This window comes from Dunckerocampus dactyliophorus, chromosome 14 (genome assembly GCF_027744805.1).
Source record: "Dunckerocampus dactyliophorus isolate RoL2022-P2 chromosome 14, RoL_Ddac_1.1, whole genome shotgun sequence".
Classification (NCBI taxonomy): domain Eukaryota; kingdom Metazoa; phylum Chordata; class Actinopteri; order Syngnathiformes; family Syngnathidae; genus Dunckerocampus; species Dunckerocampus dactyliophorus.
Window position 1 is genome coordinate 15,833,522 of NC_072832.1, and position 18,690 is coordinate 15,852,211.

At 41.6% G+C, this 18,690-nt stretch overlaps 2 protein-coding genes across 2 annotated transcripts; one reads left to right on the plus strand and one right to left on the minus strand.

Moving 5' to 3' along the window:
- Nucleotides 1-450: 450 nt before the first annotated feature.
- On the plus strand, nt 451-17,647 carry herc4 (HECT and RLD domain containing E3 ubiquitin protein ligase 4). The gene is made up of 24 exons (XM_054799227.1): nt 451-612; nt 1,414-1,677; nt 1,750-1,909; nt 1,998-2,074; nt 2,158-2,379; nt 2,544-2,635; nt 4,753-4,883; nt 4,963-5,117; nt 6,076-6,152; nt 6,248-6,372; nt 6,476-6,535; nt 7,909-8,020; nt 8,096-8,285; nt 8,589-8,761; nt 10,377-10,496; nt 10,601-10,699; nt 10,773-10,940; nt 11,025-11,168; nt 14,197-14,363; nt 14,903-14,969; nt 15,989-16,071; nt 16,397-16,580; nt 16,679-16,781; nt 16,865-17,647. Exons 2-24 carry the CDS (start codon nt 1,452-1,454, stop codon nt 17,071-17,073), a joined length of 3,144 nt encoding a protein of 1,047 aa, XP_054655202.1. The 5' UTR covers nt 451-612; nt 1,414-1,451; the 3' UTR covers nt 17,074-17,647.
- A 12-nt stretch (nt 17,648-17,659) lies between these two features.
- LOC129194195 (cytochrome c oxidase subunit 5B, mitochondrial) lies at nt 17,660-18,690 on the minus strand. The gene is made up of 4 exons (XM_054799228.1): nt 18,511-18,690; nt 18,082-18,152; nt 17,906-18,005; nt 17,660-17,817 (listed from the first exon to the last, which is right to left on the minus strand). Exons 1-4 carry the CDS (start codon nt 18,599-18,601, stop codon nt 17,705-17,707), a joined length of 375 nt encoding a protein of 124 aa, XP_054655203.1. The 5' UTR covers nt 18,602-18,690; the 3' UTR covers nt 17,660-17,704.

Here is an 18,690-nt window from a genome sequence, read left to right on the forward strand (position 1 = left end):
CATGGGTTCTGGCTCAATACTTATGGAACAACTTTGTGATACTAGGTTTAAGTAAGAAATTTACATTGTTTTTCACACGCGCATATACAGTGTTCATTTGTGGGCGTGTGTGTGTGTTGAACACAAGAGTAGAGTGCAGTACATTGCGCATGCGCAGATTGCTCAGCCCCCTAGAACAGTGTCGATACTTCTCGACATCTCCTCCCATCTTGAATACGTCAGTAAAGGCACTACCGCGCGTGTACCTTCACATTAAAGGTATACATGCTTTTACGAGCAGAGTCAAACACACTCATTCAAAAGAACAAATAATAATGTCAGATAGTGTGTATGTTCAGTATTGCGTAAAAGTGGAATGCTTGAGTCCACTGTCGTGTCTGGTCGCGACTCACTGGTACATGACTACCTTTATTCCCAAAGGTAACACCGGCAGTAGATAAACATGTCCAACTTGACGTATACATGTAGCGCCAGCCCCAGAGTAGTTGTTGACATATATAGCAAAAGTGTAGGATAGTGGAGTGAAACGACTGTGGGTATCTACTTATGTTTTTGACAGCGACTGGCGGCGCTATTAGAACAACAATATCGTCGTCAGATACGTCGCCATTCGTAAGATTCGCCGTGTGCTCCTTTTACCGCCTCGTTTTTAAAATGCAACATTTTATTGTGAATTCCGAGTCCTTCAACTAAAAAAGTACGCACGCATGCCTAAGGGATAAAGAAGATAGTGGTGTGTTAAGCGACGATACGTCCACCTAAATGAATTGTACAATGTATTTTGTTTCAGTTACTGTGTTCAGCGGCCTTTCAAAGCCATGCCATACCAAAAGCAGTTGTAAAATACGAACATTTTATTCTAACGTTCACGCCATCGTGCCAAGTGCGTCAAGGTAACCATGCTTACTCCAAAAGCCAATCTGCTATTATTTTGCTAACCCGGGGTTATTTCTGGATTAACGCTAAAAAAAACTGACTACCACAAACATGTTTGAGATAAAGACCATCAAATACAAATTTAACGAACTCATTACAGAAAACTCGTTACAGAGCGCCGATAATAGCGCTGACGGTTGCCTTTTAATTTGGAACATAATCCGGAAGTGTCATTTTAGCTGTGTTAAATTGTAGTGCTTTACAATCATAATTCTTACTGTATGCTTCTTTGCTAATCTGTATACGTGCTACCCAAAGAGCCTAGAGTAGTTACACATGTTAATGCTGCTAAATGCAAAATACAGTTGTGAAGCTAACCACGCCCACGAACCTAGTTTTGTATTGGCGTGACGTTATTGCGCTCTATAACGCTATTTAGCTACCTTGCTAGGTAACCCTAGTATAAATAGTTTTGTGTATGTAGTTATTTTCTGAGTTTAACCTGAATGCTGTCTGCCTGTGTCATCTTTTGCTCAGGCCCCTACTGGCTTATTTAGCCACACAGAAGGACTACAATGCTGTGTTGGGGCAATGCTTCCTATGGACAGCTGGGTCTGGGTGGCATTGATGAAGAGATAGTTGTTGAACCAAGGAAATGTGACTTTTTCCATGGGAAGGAAGTGCGTGATGTGGGCTGTGGACGCAAGCACACCGTTTTCCTGTTGGATGATGGCACTGTCTACACTTGTGGCTGCAATGATCTGGGTCAGCTGGGCCATGAGAAGTCCAGGAAGAAACCAGGTTGGGGATTTTAAAAACATGGTCTTAAAGATGTTTGATGAACTGACTAATCCATTTAATGTCCTCTATTAGAACAGGTTGTGGCTCTTGATGCTCAGATCATAACAGCAGTGTCTTGTGGAGAGTCGCATACACTTGCCTTGAATGACAACGGGCAGGTTTTCTCATGGGGCCTGGGCTCTGATGGCCAGCTGGGCTTAAATAACTTTGAGGAATGTGTTCGTGTGCCTAGGTAAAACTTTCTTGTATGCTAATATATTATCTACCAGTCGTGACTGCAATATAAGCATTCTTATTCGTTCTCTTTCTGAAAATGGCAGAAACATCAAGACTTTGAGTGATGTTCAAATCGCTCAGGTAGCCTGTGGTTACTGGCACTCCCTTGCACTTTCAAAAGGTGAGGATGGTTGATGCAATATATACATTATATTGCTTTAAATGATGATCTTCATGACGGGCTGTATTAATTTTTTTTCCCAGCGGGCCAGGTTTTCTCCTGGGGTCAAAATCGATATGGGCAACTTGGGCTGGGAGCAAATGGACAAAGCATTTCCACCCCCCAAATCATTCAGTCTCTGCAGGGTGTTCCTTTTGCTCAGATATCAGCAGGTGGAGCTCACAGCTTTGCCCTCACTATCTCAGGAGCCGTGTTTGGTTGGGGGCGGAACAAGTTTGGTCAGCTGGGTCTCAATGACAGCAATGGTGAGGAAGTTTATAAATCTTAAGACACTTTTGGCAGCAAATTCAGTTAAAGGACCATTTTAACATGTCTGTTCTTCTCCGTTGGCACTCTCTATTTTTGTAGCGCACTATGAATAATATATTCATATATCAGACATGACAGAGCCTTTTTTTTTCCCTCTCAGACCGATGTTTTCCAACCCTACTGAAGTCACTTAGATCGCAGAGAGTAATTTTCATCTCCTGTGGAGAAGATCACACAGCAGCTCTGACCAAGGTAAGTTATATACTTATATAGTCTTTACTGTAAGCAATATGCTGCAGCAGTAGTGAATTCATTGTTAGTACAGTTTGTATAATGTAGGGTCTTCTGACATGCGGAATTCTTGACATGGAAGAAAAAAAAAATAGAAGAGAGGACTAATAAAAATAATTGTTACGTGAATCTGAGGAAAAAAGTTGTATTATGAGAATACAATAAAGTTGTATTTTTTCAGGAAAAGGTATAATATTGCTGAGTAGGGATGCTCAGATTGATCGGCCAAAATCAGCCGATTTCCGTGAAAAAGCACGTGATCGGCATTTGCCAATAAATGCCTTTCAACGCCGATCACCTCTGGCTCGTACTCTTGCAGCATGCAGCCTGTAGCCAGTGTCTCCCGCCCAATTTGCATCACACTGCGAAGGCGTGCCAAAACCAAAACAATCATGTCTGCTGTGTGGGACTTACCTGTTATGTGATATAAATTGCCATGACAAATATCTCACCGGGCTGGTACGTTAAAAAGCTTTAATTTAATACGCCATTTGAAGAACAAACACTTGACGCAGTATGGTGAGTTTTCGAGGCTCACGATGTGATCATCATTCAAACGGCAGCTAATGTTGCGCCCGTATGTACGTGACAGTCAAAAGTCTAAAGTAAATTACCCAAATAATAATTGAATTCATCGGCCGAGTTGACCATCCTTCATCAGCGGTGGAAGACACTGGGTTCACTGGCTGCTCTCTCACTTGAAACCCACCTTCATACTACTGGAAGTCCTGCTAGAGCTCCACCAATGTACTCGATCTCGTATCCAAAGTCTCTTTAAAGAATGCTTCTCATCCTCTGTAAGTTTCACCCGTGATATATGTTCTCTTGAAAAAGTAAGTTAAATATGTTTTTGTCTAAATGAAGTTGATTTTATGGTTCCCTTTTTCATATCATATAGCCAATAGTAAATTTAAAAATTTACATTGTATCGGGATTGGCCAATTTCACTCATGGATGATCGGAATTGGCAGCATAAAACCCTGATCGGAGAATTCGTATTACAGAGACGTTCTATTTATTCATCAGGTAATATCATTAAATATGTTTTGAAAAAAACTACTGGACGATGATGCACCAAACTCGACCAAAGAGGCGATTTTGTGTAGTTTTTTTTTTTTTTTTCAGGAAAAGACACATTTAAAAACGTAAAACAGCTCACACTGGTGATATTTGGATGTTTTGAAGGATTTCAGATGACAAACTGCACCTCCTGATAGCTTTCCTTGATTCAGACATGGAATATTACAGTTTTTTCTTGCAAAATTAGTAGGGCTGCCTTCGACTAAAGATCTTCATAGTCTGATTCGTTAGATTTTGTTCAGAGTCGACTACGTAATTGTCGTATGTTGTTTCTTTTGTTCAATACTGTACACCCTTTGCTACAAGCTGCGATTGGTGGTCGAATCGGACTCCTCTGAATCAAATAGGCCATTATTCTAAGACATCCCTTAAAATTAGGACTTACTTCCTCAAAATTACAGTTTTTTTTCTTGTAACTCTATGACTTTTTTCCCTGTGCTATTTTTTACTTTTTTCTTGTAATAATATGACTTAATGCTCAGAAATTATGAGTTTTTATCATAAATTTAGAACTTTATAAAATTGTTTTCTTTTCAATGTGGGCCTAATAGTTTTTTATGTTTTGATCGAGTCTGATAAACCGCGTCTGTTAGTGTTTTTGGACAACGTCAGAGTCTGCAAATGTAATAATCGTCTCATTTGAATCTTATCTTTTCTGACCTATCTGACAGTAGAACTGATACAATTACTGTGCTGCTGTTCAAAGTCTAACCTGGAAACCTCCAACCTCTAGAGAGTTTAAGATCCCAAATCTTAAAATGTTGCGTTTGTAGCTACAATAATTTTGAGTCACTGTGTGTCTGTACACTACTTTTTATGATTCATATTTTAAAGATGACTTTCAGATGCCAACTGTGCATACATAACTTGTTTAAAAATCTGTTATCTGAGTAATCCACGTGTGTCCCTGCACTGTAACCATGGTGTTACTGACTGTAGCTTAGCAGGAAGCTTGTGCATAAGAAAGTCATCAACAACTTGTGTTGCTTATTCTACAGGAAGGAGGCGTCTTTACATTCGGAGCAGGAGGATATGGCCAGCTGGGGCATAACTCTACAAACCATGAAATCAATCCAAGGAAAGTGTTTGAGCTTATGGGAAATGTAGTCACACAAATTGCATGTGGAAGGTAAGACTTCTCTGTTGGAAAGACATGTTTTTCATACTTTATATATAAATTAAAAAACAACTTGTTTTTGCAATTAAAGGCAGCACACGTTGGCTTTCACACCCTCGTGCGAAAAGATGGACTCATTTGGTCTTGGAGGTAATGGACAACTTGGAACACGGTCTACCTGCAACAGAAAAAGCCCTGGCCCCGTCAAAGGCCCCTGGATACCCTCCAGTAGTCCCGATGATACATGTGAGTCATCTAGTTACAATAGAAAAATTCTGTGATGAAAAACTGTCTCCTCAGGAAACAGCTACAGTATTTGTGTTGTTTTACAGATAGTTGAGTTTGAAAGGGTAAAACTGCAATCAGCTGTGTCTGGCAAAAAAGTATGCTTGTGATGGTGTACACCACAACTTATTTACAAACGCTAACTGAGTTAGCAACTTCATTTCCGGACTATTGAGCACACTTGAATATAAGCTGCACCCACTAAATTTAAAGAGAAAAAAAGATTTGTACATGTATTGGCTGCACCTGCCTAAAAACCACAGGTGCCCACGTCGTAGCGTGGGATATTTAGCACACTGAAAGATTTTTTTAACTTTTAATTAAATAAATGCTTTTTTTTGCCAAACAGTGAGTATAACACGGTTGGTTGCTGTCTTCATCTGCCCTGCAGGAACTGAACAGTCTCTCAACTCCTTCGTCACACACTGTGTTGTGCTGTCATCTCTCTCCCTCTCTTTGTCGCTCTGTGTCACTTTGGTCTCGATGCAAATTAGCCCTTGCTGTCCACTTCATCATGCAGTAATCCAGCCTGTCGAAGCCCATTGATAGTGTTTTTTTTTTTCCACTGCTCCACACTGTCAGGATACACTGGCAGACTTGAGGAAAAGTTGCCAGATCGATTGCTTTAACTTGAAAGCTGCACCATATGCATTTCCTTGTGCGTTTTCTATTATGAGGGTGTGTGTATAAAGCGCAAAATGGCAGTTCTGAAGTATAGGAGATGACGTGAGATTAGAACGTGACCATAAATTGGCCGCATCACTTGCTAAGATGCAGGGTTCAAAGTGTGAGAAAAAGTAGAGGCTTTTACACTGGAAATTATGGTATACATGACAACTCACTCTCAAAATGTGTTAGCGTCATTCTATCCTTTATTTATAAAATGAATGCTACTTATTTACATAGTTTACCTTCACAGGTATGCATCAGAGTGTTTGTGTGAAGAGGATTTATGCTGGAGGAGACCAAAGCTTTGCTCACTACTGTACTGCCAATGTAAGTTCAGCATTCAGTAACAACTTACTTTTTTGCCGATGGAATTTTTGCATGACAGGAAATGTGTTATTTTCTCTTCTGTTTTGTGTTTGTAGAACCTGCAAAACATTGATAATGTGTCAATACCAGACCCCCAGCCAAGAGTTTGTACCTTGAATGAGGAAACGATACAAAAATGGCTAGACCACTCACCAGGAAGACTCCCACAAGAAATCACCAAGTAAAGTCTTCTCGTCCTTAGGACAACATGGTGCAGTCATTTCTTTGTGGATGTGTGGTCGTGAAAAGTCACACTGATTGTTCCCCTCTTGTGTTTCCCTCAGTGAGATAGACCTGGTATTTTCATCAGCAAGCTGCCTCAATGGATCCTTCTTATCTACAAGGTAATTAGGTTTTGAAGGGAAGTTGTTTTCTTTCACAGGTGGTCGAGGGCGATTACAACTCGTGCTTCATATGAAGACTAGATGCAGCTTTGTGGCGTATGTTCCTTTGTGGCGTACTTTGTTATTAGTGTCATAAACATTCATTTATTGTCAACCGCTTAGCCTGTTCAGGGTCACATGTGAGCTCAAGCTTCTCCCAATGACTTCAAGCGAGAGGCAGGGTTGGACTGGTTGTCAGTCAATCACAGGGCACATGTAGACCAACATTTATACTCACATTCACACCCATGGACAATTTAGAGTCTCCAGTAAAGCCTAACATGCATGTTTTGGGATGACTTCAGCTGCATACGTCTTTGTGAGATGTGTATTATTTTCAATATTTTGTCCAGTTTCTTGATATCTTTGGCAAGTACGTAGGCTTCCTCCAATCCTCCATTTAACTTGATGTAGATTTTGCAGTTGGTTGTAATTATGGTTGAGGCCTGTGTATGGAAAAAGTGCCAAAATATTCTGAAACTTTGAAATCAATGCAGAGCTCTTTTCAGTCCGTCCTCAGGAAGTGACAAGGAGAAAGGAAGGGCATCTGGCATCTAAGCCAAAACTACTCATGCAGTTGACTTGCTTTGGCCGCCAAATCCAATTCATCCATTCCAGAACACCAAAAATGTTAACGCAAAACACATTTATAGTTTTACAATTATAGTTGTACATGTAAAAAAACAATTTGAAATGCATAAAAATATATATAAATGATGAATGAAAGGGATAAATGAACATTTAAGGGTACTATTACCTTCATTGAGAATGTGACAGTTCCCAAAGACATGATTTGGCAGCGAGATCAACACATCCCTCTTTAACACCACCTTCCTGTCTTGCCAAGAGTTACTATATTTCTTGAATTCAATAGTGTTTCTCGCCTGAATAACCCAAAATGGAGCCACAGAAAGTTGCAAGTGCCAGCATTTTGATAAAGAAGGTTGTTCATCTCTCCCATGTAAAACTGTAATTGTAAAATTAGAAAAACATTAGCAAGCTAAGAATGCTAAAAATGACACTTGTGATAAAAATAGATTAAGAACACATTTGGACTTGCGCCATATTGTACGCTAACCGGAAATGTACGCAATCCGAGGCAAATGTTTGGCGGAAATATTTGACGTTAACTGAAAAACACGTTAACCGGGTTGGATGATAACCCAGGTTCCACTATAATTGATTACGAATGGGGATTGGGGAACTGTTGAATTGTATAATTGATTACGAATGGGGAACTGTTTATTCAGCATGTACAGTATGTTCAGTATAAAATAGAACCACATATTCTAGTCTATTCAGTCACATCTTAATTGTGCTTCTCCTGTTCTCAGTCATCCAGATCACTACTGTACCAGCAGTAAATGGTCAGGGACAGATATGAACATGGCCCGTCTCCTGTTTCACAGACTGATTACACAAGATCACCCTGAGATTGCTCAACAGGTCAGGCATCAATACATCATTTATGGTAATTGGTGCAGAGCTTGCAGACCTCTTTACTTTCTTCATCATTGTCAGATTGCTGCTAGTATGGAGAAGCACCTTATTCCCAGACTGAGCAACTCCCCTCCAGACATAGAAGCACTGAGACTCTACCTCACTCTTCCAGAATGCCCTCTCTTCAGTGATCCAAACAATTATGTGACAATCACTATCCCGTTTGCAAAATCACTCCTCAGCCTGAAAGAAGCTCCTCTGAAGGTACTCGGTAAGAGGAAGGACTACAGACATCTTGAAGCATGTTTTAGCTATGTTTCTACTAAGTGGTTCTGTTAAATTCAGCTTGCTGTAGTGCAGTGTGGAACATTAAAACACTGACCTTGTGTTGGTCGGATGGTGATAGCTGCATCAGCTATACAACTTCAGCTTGACACTGTTATGTTGTGTTACAAACAAAAGGAATGCTTTAATAGAGAAAATGCACACCAGTGACAAGTCTTTGACTACTCAACTGTACCAAACTGCACTGCTTGATGGACACAGATTATTTCTTGTATTTTGTTTGCCTTAGGAAAGTGGTGGTCTACTTTAGAACCCCCAGTCTTCCAGCGGCTGGTAGAGCTGTACAAAGGGGTGGTGGTGTATCTGCTTCAGATGCACAAGGTGGGCATCCCATCGACAGAGCAGAGAATTTTCACCTGTTTCCTGGACACATCGCTGCGATTGATGGAAATCCTGCACATGGTGAGAAATTTGTCACTGTGTAATAGTCTACATCAGTGATTCTCAACTTGTGGGACTACGACCCACTTTAGGGTCACGGACCTGTTTTCATTGGGTTGAGGGTCTTTGCCAGGGCAAAAAATAATGGAGAATGTGGGAAAAAAAATGTTGTGTAGCATGGGGGAATTTTGCCTTCAATGAAGACTCCCAGGTATGACAGGAAAGTGGACTGGGAGGAGTTTCATGCCCAATTTGAACTATTGGCTCATGCAAGGAGATTGTCCACAGAATAAATGGCTCTCCTGCTATAATTAAACTTACCTAATGAGTTAATCAGTAGATGAGCTAGGCAGTAAGGTCCCGACCTGGGATTAAAAAAAAAAACTGCCCCGCCCACCGGGTCCTCGCTCAGCCTCCCCCCTTCCTCCCACGGCACACACTTGAATAAGGGGTGGGTTTAAAACTTCTTTAGGGTCGTCAGGTGGGTACCCTCCTTCATTGGTGTTTCGATGATAGGCCCATGACACCTCCAGAGAGCTCATCGGCAACACCTGGCGTCCCAGGTGTGTGTCCCCCTCTGCTTTGAGCCCAACAAGTGTCCTTGCGCTTGATCAATAGCCACTTGCTGCTTCTTTCGGCCGCTTCAGAGACTGATCTTATTGTCTGTTCCAGAGCATGTCCATGAATGCCAAGGTCTTTCATTAGCCTGATGGTAGAAGAAGCCACAAAACTTCTGCATCCTACTTCAGCTGGATAGACCTTGGACTTCCATCCTCGTTGTTGTGCATCTGCTGCCAGATCTGTGTAGTGCAGTTTCGCTCATAGGCCACTTCTGTGGAATCCTCCCATGGGACCGTGAGCTCTATGATGTAGACCACCTTTAGTGAAGGGGACCATAGCACCAAGTCTGGCCTGAGGGTGGTGGTTGCAATCTCTGGGGGAAAGATGAGTTGCCAATATCAACTAGCATCTTCCAATCCCGGGCAATGGCTAGCTGTCCAGTTTCTGGTTTGGTAGCTGGGTGGTGAGGCTGTTTCTGTCCCTCTCGAGCAAATGTTGGCACAGAGATAGAATTGGCAGCTCTCAAGGGCAAGGAGTTGGTGTCCCTCTTGCTCTCAAGGGCTGATGCCTGACTCTTGACCTCTCGAGGGGTTCAGAGTTGAGCTTTAGCTTGACGTGGATTATACCTGCAACAATAGCCCGTTCATCTTGGCAGGGGTGCAGCCACACCCGTGTCACTGACCTATCTGTCTGTGTGTGTTCAAGGGGTTACCTCGTAGACCAGGCTTATGGCTTCTATTTGTAGTTTCATTTAGCCATTTTTATGCTTGAAAATACTTAATTTAGGTAAAAATATGTGACATTTGCTAAAATATTCTTTTTTACTAATAGACCGTATTCAACCACAAAACAGCATGATTTATTAATGAATAAAAACCATGATAGAATGAAGCCACAACATTTGAAGTGGCGAGGGGTGACTGTATTTGAACAATCTGAGTTGAAAAATGTCTGTAATTTCGGTCAGCGCTTGTCATTACGGGGCGATGGTGGGTCTCTCTGCCAAACCAGTTGAGAACCACTGGTCTACATTTTTCATAACTTATTGATCATCTCCACCTTCCTATCACCACAGGTGAATGAAAGAGCCGCACACATTATACAGTACGATAAATTCTACATTCATGAGTTGGATGACTTGATAGACATCAGAAATGACTACATCACTTGGATTCAGGGACAAATGTATCCAGGGGTGAGTTCTTAAGCCTATAGCCACCACTTTATTTGAAGTCAGAAAGCTGGTCTGAACTTAGTCAGTGTTCTGTGACTCATTCATTTGTGACTCTCTGTCCTTAGGGTCATGACGGTGTAGTAACTTTGTGCAGGTATCCCTTTGTATTCGATGCACCAGCAAAGACAACTCTGCTACAGACTGATGCTGTCTTACAAATGCAGGTACTGCCATTTTTATTTACAAACATTACAATTGTGCACAATGGAATCTAATGAGTATTTTCTGTATGGATAGATGGCAGTGGATCAGGCTCAAATGCAAAACTTGAGTTCCATGTTCTTGCCTGCCGTGGAATCTGTAAACCCCTGCCTCATCCTCATTGTCCGGAGGGAAAATATAGTCGGAGACACGATGGAAGTTCTCAGGAAATCCAAGAATGTTGACTACAAGAAGCCACTAAAGGTTTATTTTTTTTTATCTATTGCAAACAATTAAGAGAAACCTGAGAGTGTTTGTGAAACATGTTGTGGTGACAATCCTGGGCAGGTTATCTTTGTTGGAGAAGAGGCGGTCGATGCAGGAGGTGTGAGAAAGGAATTCTTTCTCCTGATCATGAAAGAGCTGTTGGACCCAAAGTATGGCATGTTCCGTTACCACGAGGAGTCCAGGCTCATCTGGTTCTCACGCAAGGTATCGATTGGATTTTTCTCTGTAATAGTCGACACTGATTGAAGAGTCAGATTAATGGCGATCCCAAAAAACAAATCTAATTTGCAACTTTTTCCACCGCAAAGAAAAAGGCTAAAACTCTCAGATAAGCAAACATGGAAGGTGTGCAACAACAATACATGAATTTACAGTATTTAGTGACAGAGAGCAAGACAAACAAACCCCAAACACGGTCGCTGTTGACACACATCAGAAAAGTGCACATAGACTAGAAACAGCATGGCTTGAAAAAACACAACTTGCCAAAAATGTCAGTTAACAGCCTAATTTCTTGCATTAAAATTCACCGTCCAGATATAAAATGAAGTTGGTGGAACAGCATTACCTGTTTTAAATGATATGCTGTTGGTTGTGTGATATGTAAGAAGCTCCTGACACAAGTTGCACTCCACTTTCTCGAGTCATCTTTAACCTTTTCAAAATACTTCCACACTTTGTATGATGTTTTTTTAGTAGCCATTATGAGCCAACCAGTCAGTGGATGTTGACAGTCTTCTAGCTTTCAAAGCGAGCGCTCATCTCATCTCCTATGGATTGTGCCACTGAAGTGGGTGATTTTATTAATGCGTGCCAAGTAGAGGTCTTCTATTAAACACACGTCAGTTTCAATTCTATTTTTTTTTTTTATCAAAATAGGCTATTTATAAGAAAAACAAAAACATTCTTTGGAAAAATGTGTACTCAGCAGCAGCCGTGGGCACCCCACATGTCGTCAGAATGGTACAATCTTGATCTCATCTTTATGATTCGACGGCAAGTTAGTCGAATCAGACTCCTTCGAATCAAATTGTCGAATAGTTGACTCTTCTAAGACACCCCACATGAATCATGTGATGTTTTGACCAGGCAACCTCCAAAATTGAGGAAAATGTATATACCACTTGTAGGGCTGGGTGATATATCAATATTTTTAAAATATCAATATTTCTTTTAAGTACAATATCAAAACAAACAAATCGTCCGTATCGATATGGACCGGATTTTCGCTGTTCTCTTTGTATCTTTCCGTCTGCTGCCCCGCCCCCCTCCGTGCTAGATCTAGTGGCATTCCAAACCCTCTTGGCGACATATTTTCTCAAAAACGACTAGCGACAAATCTGGCTACTTTTTCTGGTGTAGTTGGAGAGTTTTCTGCAGGTATTTGGGAACATGAGTGAAAGTAAAGCCCCGCTGTACACTGTATAGAGGAGCTCCATGCAACCTTTAGGCATATTGGCACCGGGTTCGATCCCGCTCTGTAAAACAGGGCGAGATGCAAAAATGTTTCTTAATCTTCATTAAATGGCTACTCATTAGACTCAAGCCTCATTCGGACTCGGTCACTTACCTGTCAGTGTGTCAGAACGTGAGATGGAAGAACGATGTGTGATAAGTTCAACAAATAGTCATAACTACAAGATAAAAGGTGGAGGCTGGAGGTGAGTCCGGATGTAATTATGACGCTGTCTAGACTTCGAGAGGCGCTAGCCAAGATAAAATATTAAAATTATTTAATTAGGGTGAGTCCAGCTACCCTACGGAGGAAACTAATTTCAGCTGCTTGTATCCGCAATCTCGTTCTTTCAGTCACAACCCAAAGCTCATGACCACAGGTGAGGGTGGGAACATAGATGGATCGGTAAATTGAGAGCATTGCTTTCCGGCTCGGCTCTCTCTTCAGCACTACGGTCCAGCACAGCAACCGCATTACTGCAGACGCTGCGGCGATCCGCCTATCGACCTCACGCACCAACCTTCCCTCACTCGTGAACAAGACCCCGAGATACTTGTCCTCCTCCACCTGGGGCATTCCCAACCCGGAGGGACCAATCCACCCTTTTCTGACTGAGAACCATGGCCTCTGGTTTGGAGGTGCTGAGTCTCATCCCAGAAGCTTCACACTCAGATGCAAACCACCCCAGTAAACACTGCAGGTCACAGCCCGATGAGGCCATCAGGACCACATCATCTGCAAATAGCAGAGATGAGATCCTAAGGCCACTGAACTGGACTCCATCGACGCCCTCGACTCCCTCGACGCCTTGGCTGTCCATGAAAATTATGAACAGAATCGGTGACAAAGGGCAGCCTTGACGGAGGCCAACGTTGACCGGAAACAGGCTTGATTTACTACTGGCAATGCAAATCCAGGCTCCTGCTCCGGTTGTACGAGGACCGAATGGCACGTAGTAGCGCACCACCAATCCCGTACTCCCGGAGCACCCCCCACAGGACACTGCGAGGGACACGGTCGAATGCCTTTTCCAAGTCTACAAAGTACCTGTCTGCCAATCCAGAGGTACTGTTCCCGACTTCCACGCAATGTTGAAGAGACGTGTCAGCCAAGACAATCCCTCAACATCCAGAGCCTTGAGGAATTCAGGGCAAAACTCCCGGAGCTTTGCCATTGAAGAGTGTTTTGACTACCCCGGATACCTCAGCCACGGTGATGGAACTGTCCGCGTTTGTGTCCTCAGACTGTGCTTCCTCTATGGAAGATATGTCAGTGGGATTGAGAAGGTTCTGCTTTCTAAAAAAAAATGTTGAGTTGCTGCTGACATTTAGAAATTTCCTCATAATCGGGGCACTTCATTTCATCTGTTGTTCTTTTGTGCTGTTGGTATTAGCTGAGGATTTGAGCATATCTAAAGGTTTGTTATACAAAAGATTGATGATTTTATTTGAGTTTTTCCAAATTTATTTCAAAAAGAGAATTGACTTTTATTTTAGCAACTATTTTTCTATAAGATTTTTTCTAATTTTAATGAAATGTATGCATATTTGACTTTGTCTAAACTGACTTTGAGGAAAAAATATCAGGATATATATCGTATATCAATATTCAAAATAAATATATTGGGATATGAGTTTTGGTCCATATCGCCCAGCCCTACCCGCCAGGATCATAATAATAATGATAATAACACTAACAACATTTAAAGTGTTATAAGTAGTCATCTGTAGTTGACGATCTACGTATATACTAACCGTCAACAAATGTTCCTTCCAGACCTTTGAGGACACTGACTTGTTCAACCTGATCGGAGTTATCTGTGGCCTCGCCATCTACAACCTCACCATTGTGGAGCTCAACTTCCCTGTGGCGCTTTACAAGAAACTTCTGAAGAGGGAACCCACGTTAGATGATCTGAAGGAGCTCATGCCTGATGTTGGGAGGTTAGGTCAAAGAACATAGTCATTCAGTATCTCTGCATTAAACACATTTTTACATCAGTACAGGCTGACCTCCATCATCACCTCAAAAATACATTCAAATATGAGACTGTTGTCACACTTCCATCCATCCATTTTCTATACCGCTTCTTCCTCATTAGGGTCGCGGGGGTATGCTGGAGCCTATCCCAGCTGACTTCGGGCGACAGGCGGGGTACACCCTGGACTGGTCGCCAGCCAATCGCAGGGCACATATAGACAAACAACCATTCATGCTCACATTCATACCTATGGACAATTTAGAGTCACCAATTAACCTCACCTGCATGTTTTTGGAATGTGGGAGGAAGCCGGAGTACCCGGAGAAAACCCACGCGCACACGGGGAGAACATGCAAACTCCACACAGAAATGCCCAGGGGAGAATCGAACCCGATTCCCGATATCCAGGCTGTTACTGTGTTGGCCAACGTGCTAACCACTAGACCACCGTGCGGCCCTGTTGTCACACTTAATACCAAAAATCTGTTTGCTTTTAACTAGGAGTCTCCAACTGTTACTGGACTACCCAGAGGACGACCTTGAGGAAACCTTCTGCTTGAACTTCACAGTAAGTACTATTTTACATTGTCAAACATGAAATGTAGGAAAGAATACATTAACAAATGTGATTTTTGCAAGCAATGATGCATTCAGCAGGCTGCATTCACACTGCAGGTCGTAATGCTCAAATCAAGATTATTTGCTCATATCTGCTTATTTGTGTGGTTCATATTATGTTTTAGTTATTTTTTTGAGTGATAGTCTTAAACTTTTGATTAGCTGATAAACAGCCTATTTCAGTTTAATTGTTGTTTTCAATAAATTACTTTTTCAAAGGGCTTTTTGTCTCACTCTCCCTTCTTGCTTTTGCATATTGTAGGTCTACTTATCCAAATGTGCAAAATTCAAATTCTGGCAATTTTTCAACTGGTCTTAAGATTTTGATCAGGAGTGCATGAACTGTATCGGATCTAGGATTACATAGGATGTGTCACATAGGGGCAAAACAATCGGAATCGCATGACTTTTGCCTGTAAAGTGAACGTAGTTTAGTCAGCCCTACTGTATACCGTTCACAGCCACAAGTGGGGGTCAAACGACCGCACATGTGTCTTTTTCTCAGCAGACACTGTGAGGTCCAGATGCTATTGTAAAATAAAATGAAATGAATATTGTATCCTAAGTAAGGATGTCCTGTAATATCGGTCAGCCTATGTTATCGGCCGGTATTATTGTGGATTGATACTTTATTAATTTCCAAGAGAAATTTACAATAGATTCAGTTTTATTTAGTGTTGCCTTTACCAGTACCCGGGATTTTACAACAGCATATTTTTGCTTATTTTATAGCCCATGACTCGATTCTGAACTAAGTAATTTTATTTTGGGGGCCTGATGGAAAGCTCTGGCGGTGCTCGGGGGCCACTACCGTAGTTCACTGCTCCAGAGATTGATATATGTTGTGCATTAGTTTCTTTCTTTGGCACCTCAATGACAGCATCGCTCAGTAATTTCACAGGGAATTAGTGTTTGTAAGGGAATTAGTGCTTAGTGTCTATATCAAATCAACATTCCCTTTCTTTTCAGATCACAGAGGAAAACTATGGTGCCACAGAGGTCTTGGAACTTGTACCTAATGGTGAAAACATCAATGTTAATAAATCAAACAGGTAATTTTTTCTGCTTGTTTAGGAATTGGTGTGAAATATAACAATCTGATTTCTTCCTGATTGTAAATATTTTTAGAACTATTGACTTGCCGTTTTTATTTTAACAGAGAGACAATGTAAAGAAAATGTATAACATTAAGGGTTATAAATTAGAAAAAATAAATGTTGATATAATACCACAAAGATTTCATTATATATACCACTTTTTTTTGCCTTTTTACAAAATGGAAAAGTAAACCTAACAGTGCCATGATGCATAGTTCTACTGTACTGTACCGTATACAATCATATATAAATTATGTGATGTTACCATTTTTCTGTCCAGGCAAGACTTTGTCAGTGCGTACGTAGAGTACATATTCAACACCTCGGTGGCACCGCTCTTTGAGTGCTTCTATGCAGGCTTCCACAAGGTATGTGGAGGCAAAGTTCTGGAGTTGTTCCAACCCAACGAACTGCAGGGCATGGTGATTGGCAACACCAACTATGACTGGACTGAGCTTGAAAAGGTTTGGAATCATTTGTTCATTTAAATATATTGTAAGATGTAAAAACAACAGTTGTCTGAGTTTGGTAGGGAAAACGTCATGTATTTTTTTCCCCTCAGAGCACTGAATATAAGGGAGAGTACTGGGCAGACCATCCCACCATTAGGATATTCTGGGACGTCTTCCACAACCTTCCTTTGGAGAAGAAGAAACAGTTCCTCTGTAAGTATTGGTCTCTGTAGTAAGCCAGTACTTAAGCAGAGTGAAGATGCACAACATGAAATGGATGTCATTTGTCTTCTCAGTGTTCCTGACCGGAAGTGATCGTATTCCCATTTTGGGCATGAAAAGCCTTAAACTGGTGATTCAGCCAACCGGTGGGGGAGAACATTACTTGCCCGTCGCCCACACCTGTTTCAACCTTCTGGACCTGCCGAAGTACACCAGTGCCGAGTCACTCCGGGAGAAACTTCTTCAAGCAATAGATCACTATCAAGGCTTCAATCTGGCATAAGTTCACTGGGAAAGGTCTGGACGTCCATGTCCAGACTGTCGACAGGTCTCCACATTCCCAAATGTCTCGCTTTGCAGACTGTTTGAACTGAGCACTGGTTGGAAAGAGTTCACAAGACACTAGAGGTCATTAAGACTTAGCATCATAAACTCTTTTGTGTTACCTTGGGTTATTTTTAGCATTTTATTAAGCTCCCATAGCGTTTGATGCCTTATTACAAGGGGACTTACATTTGATATTGCAACAATGTGCTTTCAGTCATGTTTGGATATGGCAACTACAAGGAAGCAAACTGCTGGTATGTATAAGACTTTCACACTAACAACACTGATTGTCTTCAGCAAAAAAAAAAAAAAAAAAAAACAAGCATCAGTGTTGGCAGAGTGAATCACACTGCTAAATGCAGGAGCTAACACAGTGCGCATGATGTGTGATAGAGACAGTATTAACCTTTTTACTTCACGTGTGTTTGATAGAGTTGCGCTTTGGAGTGCATTATCTTGGCTCTGAGTCTTAAAATGGTCAACAAATAAAAGTGCTAGCCACTGACATGTCAGGAGACAGTGTAACTGCAGATTTGAGTTCCTTTGTGATCATTTATTTGTGGCTTCAAAGACATAAAAGTGATCATTTAATGGGGCAACTCATGATGGACCAGCTTGTAATGGGACCCACAAGAGGGGCAGCGCTGGGCATCTCCCTCATGGAGCCAGAACCACACAATGGCAGTGTTGTCTTCCTCACCTGCACATAATTTTATTAATCAATCTACACAGTCATTCATTCAATATACATATATGTATGTTTTATATATGTGATATATATCACTTACAAAGACAGCCCACCAGCCTCTTATTTCCAATACAAGGCACAATGTGAGGGTCTTCTTTGGTTCCAGCGTACTCTTTAGGTTTCAATATACTGTAGGGATCCTTTTAATGTACATTAAACCAGACATGAGTACAAAAGAGTACAGTTTAAAACAATATTTTCAAATAAACAACATACCTTCCCCAGTTTGAGGGCTTGGAGGGCACGGCGTTCCAGTCCAGTGGCTTGTTCTTCATCGGTTGGTATTCCTGGAAATTGTACAAGAATGCATTTCATACAGATTTATTGTGCAATGGAAAACACTACTGTGTCAAATGCAGTGTGACTTTGTTTTTGAATGCCACCTCTACCAGGTCACTGGCACCCAACCAAAACACGCCTGCCTAAAGGAGGGCACTCTTACCAGAGGCCTAACCTCAAGTTTAGTCCAAATGACCTTCGTTAGTGCACTTTATAATACAAAATGGTAACGTTTGGAGGGAAGTTGGCGGACGTTACATCCAGGATTGTATGCAGGTGGATTTATCAGGAAATGGCATTTAAGGCTGCAACCACTTGAAAATGCCCCGTCTTAAACATGCTAGGTCTGTGTGCCTCGACTTTTACCTTTCACGGTGGTCATGGAGCGCTGTAACAACATTCTGCTCCTTAACTGCAACGTCGTTGAGCACGTTCGGAAGAGAAGTCGGCTCGCCATGGTTGTCTTTACGTTAAGGTACCGAGAATCAAGTGACACACACGCGACAGCTGGACATAAGCGATGTGCGAGTATTGAACGAGTCGTTC

Excerpts from the sequence above, each read along its gene's own strand:
- herc4 (XM_054799227.1), top strand. The coding sequence starts at position 1,452 with ATGCTGTGTTGGGGCAATGCTTCCTATGGACAGCTGGGTCTGGGTGGC. Across the intron at positions 8,021-8,095 it reads ACCCTGAGATTGCTCAACAG|ATTGCTGCTAGTATGGAGAA; the intron begins GTCAGGCATCAA and ends CATCATTGTCAG. Across the intron at positions 8,286-8,588 it reads AGCTCCTCTGAAGGTACTCG|GAAAGTGGTGGTCTACTTTA; the intron begins GTAAGAGGAAGG and ends TGTTTGCCTTAG.
- LOC129194195 (XM_054799228.1), bottom strand. The coding sequence starts at position 18,601 with ATGGCGAGCCGACTTCTCTTCCGAACGTGCTCAACGACGTTGCAGTTA. Across the intron at positions 18,006-18,081 it reads AAGCCCTCAAACTGGGGAAG|GATCCCTACAGTATATTGAA; the intron begins GTATGTTGTTTA and ends GTACATTAAAAG. Across the intron at positions 17,818-17,905 it reads GAGGCTGGTGGGCTGTCTTT|GTGAGGAAGACAACACTGCC; the intron begins GTAAGTGATATA and ends AATTATGTGCAG.